Consider the following 10,322-nt stretch of genomic DNA (forward strand, 5'->3'; position numbering starts at 1 on the left):
TTAATTTTTATATCAAAGTTATAATGATGTGAATTTTAATATATTATATAAAAATATTTAATAAAAAATGTGAATTTTAATATAAAAATTAAATTTGGTTTTAATTTGGAGAGGGACCAAATTAGTTAATGTTAACAAAATTTGGGACCTAATTGAACAAAAATAACAAATATAGGGACCAAATTGAATTTAGAACATTGACTTTGACACGTGGCACACTACTGGTTGACACATGGACATTTAAAAAAAAATTAAAAAACATTTAAAAAAAATCAAAAAAAACCACAAAGTGACACATGGCACACTCCTAGGTTGACACGTGTACATTTAAAAAAAAATTTTAAAAATTAAAAAATAAATAAAAAAATAAAAATTCAAAAAATAAAAATTCAAAAAAACCACGAAGTGACACATGGAAGTCACTGTTCATGGCTGTTAATAATTTAAACGGTGTTATCAAAAAAGGACCTAATTGAACAAAATTGACGAAAATTAGAACTTATTTGAACACAAAACCAAAATTATGACTTATTTGAAAAAACTTGACAAAAATTGGGACCAAAAAAGTATTTTAACCTAATTTAAAAGGACAATCGCATTTTATTGTGTCGAATATACTAGGTTGAACATTAGATTTATATCTCTTGTACTTTCCACCCCCTTCTTCACATCCCAAAAATACTTACGTCTTTATCCCATGTTAACCATTAACTTTATAATATCTTATAATGTCAACAACAAAACCAAGATCACAAGCAATCCTTTAAACCCACTGAATTAACTTATCATTGTGGGAAAAATCTAATTAGTTGTAAAGTTATTTGTATAATCTTCCTCATACATTTCATTTATAAAATAAGATAAATCTAACATAAAACTTGAATTTATTTGTGATTCCACAAAACTTAAAAGAAAATCTTCCATCTTAGATATGAAGACTCTATCCACCACTAACATGACATCAACATAGAATACCTCACTTGTTCAATAATGACTAAAATGGAGATCAAAAAATTCATAAAACAAGTAAAATAAATTAAAAATAAAAAAATAAAAGAAATAATACACCTAACAAATAACTAAATTATAACAAACAAATTCAAACAAACATTAAAACAATACATCTAACAAATAACTAAAATTAAAGATAACAAATAAACAAAAACAAGAACATAAAATAAATAAAATTAAATAAGAAACTAACAAAACCATAAGCCACTAAATAAAACTAAAAAATAAAATTTTAAAAATAAATTAAATTAAATTAAAAAAGAATTTATATATATATATATATATATATATATATATATATATATATATATATATATATATATATGATTTCGAAATTTGATAAAGTACTTCACCGGATTTTGAAATCCAAGAGAATTGTTAATCAGATTTTGAAATCCGATATGTTCCTAAATCAAATTTCGAAATTTGGTGAATTCCTAAACTGGATTTCGAAATATGATAAGTTGTATTATTGGCTCCGTATGTTATATTTGTAATCTAGGCTCTTCTATTGGCACCTCCCCGAGTTTCTATTTAAAGTAGCTAAACAAAATGCGAATACAAACATATTTTTCTTTTGTATATATTTAAAAACAGAAAAGTTTCACTTATCATGCTTAACACGGATTTTTTTTTTCATTTTCTTTTTTTAAAACAAAGATAAGTTTTAGTTGTATTAAGGACTTTTTTTTAATGTGTTTTTCACTTCACATTCTCCACTTCTTTTTTTTTTTTACATTTAAAAATGTCGAACCTAACAATTTTCTCTGATATCTCTAACTACATCCTCTACTATCGTATCTCACACTTTCTTATCTCTAAAGTCATTTCAATTTATCTCTATTTTATATTCTCACTTTCTGAATCACTTTCTGAATGCATTCATCATCACCAACTCAACACAATTTGTTTTCATTTTTTCTTTCACAAATCTTACGGAAATTAGTTTCCCCAATGTATTAAAATAAATACATTTTATAATAGTTAGTTTTTGTAATATATCTTTATCTTTTATACATTAAGGGACAAAGCTTAAACCTAATTCAATTTTATAGAGTCGATTTGTAAGGTGAGATTTCACTCATTTATATACTATAAATTGATTTTATCTCTAATCGATCTGAAATCACTAACGATATAACTTTCAAATAAGCTTTGAGAAGGATTTTATAAACAAAATAAAAAAAAACTCGGTGTGCAAAGCAAGAAAGTAAGAGACAAATAAACCATTTATTATTGATTTGTATAAATAAGCATTCAATTTATATAGGCTAAGGTGAAATTAAAAGGAGTTTGAGCTCAAACGGGTTATGAAAAAAATAATTGTCAAATATATAACATCAATAAGATATGAGCTCAAATCATACATAAGAGATTGACATTACCTCTAACCCAAAACCTTAAAACAATAGATTTATGGGCTTTCATCTTTATATAGTTCTCAACTTTCTTATTTTGACTCAATATGAGATTTAAACTCAGACTTGAATTCCCAATAATACACGATGCCTTAAGCCTTAATCATCTCTATGTTTTCATATGTGATGCAAGAAGAACAAAAATTCAAGCAACCGACCAGTTATCAATGGAACTCTCAAATTGTTTAAAGCTTCACATACTCGGTGTCTTTCAAAGACAAAATTGAGATAGAGATTCGAACTATAAAACGAGATAATATCGTGATTGTGGTGATTGAACTTAATAATATGTTTTCTATGATGATTTGGATGAGTGAAGCATTCTATAATGTTACTAATACTGATGAAAAGAACTGAAATGCAACTTATGAAGCCAGGCCAGAAAATGAAAGGACAGAAACTCTTAGATCCACCCTAACAACTAGCTCGGAACAGAAATCCACTGATATTCCTCTAAGTTTCTGCAATGCAAGCAGTTATGTTACCTCTACCATAATACAACTACCATTTCATAAGAACAGAATCTGAAGAAACATTCTTGTTAAGAACATGTAACATTTAAAACAATACAATGCAGTTGTTTAAGTTTTTCGAACAATATACATGGAATTGAATAATCAAAGGAACATCCAATGCATTGAAAGAATCTATACTAACACATAATTCCCTTTTCTCTATACTTTTTACATGCTGCATTGACACAATGCCATACCCTCTGGGGTTTCCTCAGCCCTTAATCTAGGGCGGGTAATTTATGAAGGAGAAGCAGTTTGTAGGAATTTCTCATCTACTATATAACTCAACTGATCTTTCTAACAACTCGTAGTTGTTGCCTGAAATTTCTTTAACTCTTGATCCGTTTTTGTATATTCTGAAAGCTGGGATGGAGCTCACACCTTCTGACTTTGCTAAATAAGGATGGTCTTCAATTTCCACCTAAAAAAAGTATCATTAAGATATAAGTACGAAACAACGAAAGAGACCCAGAAACAAAGTTAAAAGATTGATGTCGTTTAAAGTTATTTTTGTTAGTCACACTATTCCTTGATATAAAGCTATTTGATTTTATGCAACATGGCCAACCTTGAGGAAATGAAGTGATGGGAATCTTTTGCTGGTTTGCTCCAACATAAGTAACACTTTCTTGTGGGTTGCCTTGTTGCTAAACAGCACCACAGCCATCCCTGTTCAATAAACCTCACAAATGGTTAGTGTATTTGTAGTACTCATGTAAATGCAAAATTTTCCAACAGAAGAAGCCAAATATGCCTTACCAGGTGAGGTTACATAATGTCTGAACCGATCATTGCTTGAGATGAAAACCAAGTTAGAACCAAATTTCAAGTCCTTGATATCTTCACCTCGCAGCATCTTGAGTTGGAGCTGAGCTTCAAACAAAGCCCTTGCCACTTCCTCATCCCCTGGCCTTTCTCTCAATAGCATTTCATAGTCTTGAATAGCAGCTTCCCACCGTTCTAACTACATGCACACAAAAAAGTCACAAAAGGGTCATTGTTACTGCAATGAAGTATGTATGTGTGTAGCAGAATAATTGAATCATAGCATAGAAATTAAAGTACCTTAGCATTGCAATCTGCTCTCCTTAACCTTGCTTTGCTATAACCTGGCTGAAACATTAGTGCGGCGTTACAATCTTCAATGGCTTTCTCGTATTGGGCAAGCTTAGAACGACAAGCAGCTCTGTTGCATAACAGAACTGAGTTGTGAGGATCATGTTCAAGTCCTTCGTTGTACACGCTACATGCTTCGGTGAATTTTGAGGCCTTGAAAAGCAAGTTCCCACTCATTCTAGCTGATGTTGCTGCTCTGGCCCTCCTTACCACTGCATTCACCTCTCTGTTTCCTGGATCAACTTTAGCTGCTTCCTGAGCTGCTGTCACAGCTTCCTCAAACCTTTTATACAACAATGTTCAATTCATCTTCAGATTCAGATCCAGTTAGCCTCAAAAAAGTAACAACATTAACATTACATATATACCAACCGCACGTTCCCGTTTTAATATTATGAATTATTATTATTTTAGAATTCATCATTCTCAAATGTGAACTTCTAAATACATAAATCAACAGAAGAATTCGTCAAACACATAAAAATGAAGCATTCTCACCAACCTGCCAGAGGCCAAATAAACCAGTGCCCTTATCATCAACAGGTAAGCGCTGCGAGCCGGACCAAATACCTTGGTACACCAATCAAGTGGAAATTTTGGCATATTTTCATAGATGGCATAAGCCTCTTGATATCTTAGGAGCTTCAGAAAGGCTTCAGTTTGTAAAGCATAGACCTGTCATACATGATCCATTTTTAATTAATCAGCATGAATCATAGCGGCTGTGTCCTGTGTATTTCTTGAGACCAATATTAATGCAAAGGGGAATTCTTGATATTTCAAATTGACAGAATTATTGGCCAATTGAAGGAAAATTGATGCAGAATCCAAGACTATTTGGGTTTCCGTAAGAAACCTCAAAAATAAAATGTTAGACCAAGGAAATGACTAACCTGTGGAGCTGAATCAGCACCTAAGGATATTGCAGACTGTGTTTCCCTTAGTATTTCACTCCATGCATTTACTTTCCGTGCTTCTATGCATTTGTTAAGGTGATTTTGAAGAGTCTGAGCTTGGAAAGCAAGTATTGAATCAGCACATCCTGTTGATTGATTCCAATCCAGTGCTTTTTCTGCTTCTCCCAACCTGCATTCAAATTTGCAATATTATAAGTAAAAATACCAAACAGAATACTATCATGATGCAGATCATATACTTAAAATCATTGAATAAAGCATTATCATCACTGAGTACCTGAAATATATTGTGGCCAAACGGTTGTGAGCTCTGACATAAGAAGGGTCCAGTTTGATAGATTCCTCACACTCAAAAATTGCTTCTTGAAGCCTTCCTAAGCCAATTAAAGCTGCACTCTTGTTGCAATGGTACGTTGCCATATTTGAATCAAGAGCAATTGCTCTGTCATACAAAGCCAAAGCCTCTTCAAATCTTCCCTGCTTGTATGCTTCATTTCCCATGGATTTCAACACCTCAGGGTCCACTTTTTTCTGCCTTGGACTCAAAAACTGTCCAAGCTCATTCCCTGTGCTGTTTCTCCTCATGATATTCCCCATTAAGCCTTTGCTTGTATTGGAGTAGGAAATGGGTGCAGAGTTCAACTCTGCATTTTTTGGCATGTACTCCACACTCTTTCTCCTTGGGGTGTTATTCACAAGCAAATTCCCAGTGAGCTTCAACTGAGACTTATTGTTCTCATTGCCGGTGCTTATCCTAGCAAGTGCAAGAGAATTGTCAGTGGGGTCTCTATGTGGCTTGCTCTCATGATTCTTGTCCTTGTTTTGTTGAACCTTAATGTGAGTTGAAATTGAAGTTCTAGGAGATGATGATGATGATGTTGAGCTTCTTGCAACAACATCCGAATGCCTTTGATTTTGACTGTTTCGGTATGTACTAAGTTGTTGTTGGTGAACAGAGGCACTTTTTCTGGCCGGTTTCTGTTCTGCACCACTCACTCTGTGAGGCTGAGTATCAGTAAAACTTTTTTTCGTAACCTTGGATTCTTCATTTGGGATGTTCTTTGGTTCTTCACTTTTGCCATCATCATCACTCTGCGGATTCTTCAAGGGTAGGGAGTGAACAGAGGCTTTTCTGAGCTTGTGGCTTTTGAGGTGGAGAATTCTCCCCATGAGGCCACACCCGAATTCATTGTTGTTGTTCTTTGCCTTTGCTGCCATGAATTGTTGTTGAAAAGGTTTGTGAAGTGCCACAGAAACAAAAACAAAATCAACCAAAGAATAAAGCACAGAAGCTGAAAGATATGTGCGAGGAAGCACTTTGTTATTGAAGAGGCTTGCCCTGTAGAAGATGTTTATATAACCCTTATAGTCTTATAGAGTGCCTTCCAAGAAACTACTTTACTTCTTTGACTTCTTTCCGCGGCTTTCGGTACTCAAAAAGGGCAAGGGTCGATGATTCAATTTCAAGAGTAGGGTAACATGATAACGTATGCATGTAACCAAAATTCATAACGTAAGTTCTGTGGTTAAACAGAGACCAAGTTTAAAGTGAAATTTCACAGATTTGAACATGTCAAAAGGAACTAAGATTAACACCTTACAGTGACAGCATCGGATTTAAAATCCTATTATTTGTGTATGTTGGTCCGATGTTACCTCAGCCTTTGATTCCGAAGGAGGTAATAATTTAATCACTGGATAATTAAGTGTCAGTGATGTCAATGGTAAAGAAAAATGTTATTTGTAGAATAGTTTGTGGGTGATATATTATTTTTATACTCAAGTTTGTTAGGATGTTCCCTCGTGTAGGACCAAGGACTCGAGTAGTTTAATTGACATTAAAATTGAAAGAAAAGGTTTGTTGGATTATTAAAATAAGGTTTGTAGCACCATCTTTAGGACCAATAGAAACATGTTAGCAAACAAGATAATCGTTTTATCAATTGCTACTAACCTCTTAGAACCTTCTTGTGAACTATGATTCAATCGAACATTTTTCTTTATATGTAATTAATTTTTATGTGAAGGCATATAACTATAATGATTATACAATCGACCAACCAGGTTCCTGTAGTTCATGGTAACTTAAACATTTACTGAAATACATTAGTTTTTTAATATAAATTTAATTAAAAATATCTAAATTTATAAAAGTGATAATATAAATTAGCCTTTGGAGGGATATTGAGGCCCTTAATTGTTCCATTTCATTTTCAGGTAATTTATTACTTTATGATCTCTCTTTCGGCCTGTGTAATAAAAATTAGGGCAAATATGTAAACAAAAACGGAGATATGTTTATTTATATTTGCATTCATACCAACTTCGGATGGATCTGTCATTTAGAATGGAACCTACTGAAGATTATGGGCAGTTTGATGTGAATGGATTTATATTCTGTTATGTCATAGTGTACTTGTGATTATAATTATTTATTATATAAAGTTTTTGTTCGGTTCAGGTGTCACATCTTTCTACTTTAACCAAATACTAACATTTTGACCTTTTCCTTACCTTATATTTAATACAAGTTCACCTAGTTTCAATTTTCAAACTGCAAAAAAGAACATTGTTCATTCACAACATAGTTTTATATTACTAAAAATATAACTCACAGATAATTAATGAATGATACAATAGCTTCCAAATTAAAAATAGGACCTCACTAATTGAGGTTATCTCTATTATTGATTAATCATATAAGGTTTGAATTTATCTTTTATGAATGTTCTGCTTCATTATATATCATTTTTATTTTTTAAGTCCATATAAAATTTTATATAATTCAGATTTTATTTAATAACATGTTTTTTAATATAGAAAAATACTTTTTTATTTTTATAACTTAGTATCTTAATTTTAAGTTTTAGGATTAAATATGTTTTTGGTTCTTTAACTTTTAATGAAAATTGGAATTAGTCTCTCCTCAAAACTTTAGACCAATTTAGTCTATCATCCTTAAAAATGCATTGATTTAGTCATTTTAACTAGATTTTGTTAAGTTTATTTGATGTTTAAAAAATGTGTTTCTCAACTAACATTGTAACGGAAATGTTCAAATGGTGTAAACAATCCAAATATTATGAAATACATTTGAAACATCAAAATAAATTAATAAAAATTGGTTAAAATGACTAAATATGCATTTCTAGGTCAGAGACTAAATTGGATCAAAATTTTAGATAAGACTAATTACAATTTTCACGAAAAGTTAAAGATAAAAAAATATATTTAATCCTAAATTTTATATCATATTATAATATATTTTAATACAATATTTTTACAAGATTCACATTTTAAATTTACAACTTTGTTTTGATCTACATAATGAAGATCTCTAATAGAATTTTATTTTTCTCATTATTTGTTTATATATGGTTAATGCATTAAAGGATTGAAATAGATTAGACGTAATTATAAGTTGTGTACTATACTACGTAAATAGAGTCTTGCTTGAATACCCGGCTCTAGCCGTCAACTTATAGTCTTGCTTGATTATACCATCAATCAACCACATACAAAACTAATGCATACATAGCACTAAACTTGCATATCGACATAGACTGTCAGAACTTAGAAATAATAGCCAAACACACAAAAATCGATTCCTAAGCTTGATACTCGGGTCCTGAGTAGGCCCACATAAGTTCAAAAGATACCTAGCAAGTCCAATAAAGGCTCACTCTATTAACCAGATAATCTGTGACTAATATTTTATAAATATAGGTGAATTCCAACAATTAAAGGTACACAATTCATTAATTTCCAAAAATGTGATTTGACTTTTGAGAGTTCTCGCTAACTGCTAACTTAATCGTCAAAATCCTTTATGTTAGTAACCTCCAAAATATTCAATCTAACAACAAGGCACGAAGACATATCTAACATGATGTATCAATCTAAAACAAATCAAGGATTAGATAAGAAATAATTTATGCTATCTGATATCTTCGATGAAGTTGGAAAATATATTTTCCTCATCACAAAATCAGTAAATGACCCAAAAGATTCAAGTTTAAACAAAGTAATTATTTAATGTTTAATCAGTGATATATGACGAGACAAAACATTGACTGTCTGATACGAAAGGGTGATTTTAGTTACCCGAATCTATCACTTTAAGAATACATGTAATCTTCTAATTAATAAGCACAACAATATCCTTTTAAACCAATTTGTCAATTTAATATAAAAGTTCACTAAAAGTAGTTACTTTAAAATCATGAGAATATATTCACATATTTATCCATTTAAATTAAAGAAAAAGAATTGAAAAGAATTTGGTAGAATGTTACAAAACCAAACTTTTTTTTTTAAATGTTTTGAAATGAAAACACCTGGAATCCATTTGAATTTGAAACGGGGTTACAATGGTCACGTTTCGCCAAACCATGTCTTTAAAAAATAACCATGTTACTGATATAAACATTCATTAAGTTGGATAATAATGGTTTCTTATAAAAGAAATTAATGTGTAAGTATCTCTAATATGTTTTTATAATATCTTTTATATATAGAAACTCCAAATTGGAAAATTGAAATGTAATTTTAGTCCATCATCTATGAAACACGGTTGCATGCTTACTCTGACGGTGAGAAATGATGAGAATTAAACATTTTGTATATATTAGCTGTTAGCAACTTTGGGTCCATTGAAAAACTAAAGCATGTTGTTAGGTGTTGATTCGTGATTATGAAATCTGTTGAAGCTACAATCACTGAGCACTTTTCCCAATTCAACTTTTGGATAGTTGTGAAACCAATCACGTAACTTTTGTTTCTTTTTCACCTCATCTTTCTATTGGATTTGACAAGAAAAGCATTTTTGCTAGGGCACAAGGTTGAATGAATCCTCATATTATTGAATTGAAACCATTTCATTTTTAGTACCCTTTTTGCCACCTTCCTGTCTATTCCATTTTGAAGGTTGGTGAAGATTCTTGCTTCTTGTTTTTATGTGACACGGAAACATGAAGGATTTCACTCGTTTTCATTAGATACGATTAGTGCTTGGGCCATCCATTGTTCCTACGAAATCAGAATTCAGATTTTTTCTGAACCATTTGTCCATAACTCTGCCCCCACCACCCCTCTCTCAATGATACACCCCAAACCCTAAACATATAATATATATATATATATATATATATATATATATATATATATATATATATAAAAGATAATACCAATTTAATATATATAAATGAATATAATTTTATCGATGAGATTGAGTTAAATTTAAAATTTAAAAATTATTTTTTAATAAGAATATGAAAAAAACTTGTATTTCTGGATATTTGTGGATAAAATCTGCAACGAATAAAAAATGAACATTATAAATGAAT

The 10,322-nt window shown here is 31.0% G+C and overlaps 1 protein-coding gene across 1 annotated transcript; it reads right to left on the reverse strand.

Annotated features, from left to right (window-relative positions):
- Positions 1-3,015: 3,015 nt before the first annotated feature.
- Positions 3,016-6,376, reverse strand: LOC114193132 (TPR repeat-containing thioredoxin TTL1-like). The gene is made up of 7 exons (XM_028082835.1): positions 5,255-6,376; positions 4,954-5,146; positions 4,563-4,735; positions 4,010-4,343; positions 3,704-3,908; positions 3,513-3,613; positions 3,016-3,365 (listed from the first exon to the last, which is right to left on the reverse strand). The coding sequence occupies exons 1-7, from the start codon at positions 6,193-6,195 to the stop codon at positions 3,213-3,215; spliced, it is 2,100 nt and encodes a 699-aa protein (XP_027938636.1). The 5' UTR covers positions 6,196-6,376; the 3' UTR covers positions 3,016-3,212.
- Between the last annotated feature and the right edge of the window lie 3,946 nt (positions 6,377-10,322).

The sequence above is a fragment of the Vigna unguiculata genome, chromosome 8 (assembly GCF_004118075.2).
Source record: "Vigna unguiculata cultivar IT97K-499-35 chromosome 8, ASM411807v1, whole genome shotgun sequence".
NCBI lineage: Eukaryota > Viridiplantae > Streptophyta > Magnoliopsida > Fabales > Fabaceae > Vigna > Vigna unguiculata.

Bases quoted from the DNA above. Each gene is read 5' to 3' on its own strand.
- LOC114193132 (XM_028082835.1), bottom strand. From the start codon at position 6,195: ATGGCAGCAAAGGCAAAGAACAACAACAATGAATTCGGGTGTGGCCTC. The intron at 3,614-3,703 runs GTAAGGCATATT...TTTATTGAACAG, and splicing joins ACATTATGTAACCTCACCTG to GGATGGCTGTGGTGCTGTTT. The intron at 3,366-3,512 runs GTTGGCCATGTT...TACTTTTTTTAG, and splicing joins CATCACTTCATTTCCTCAAG to GTGGAAATTGAAGACCATCC.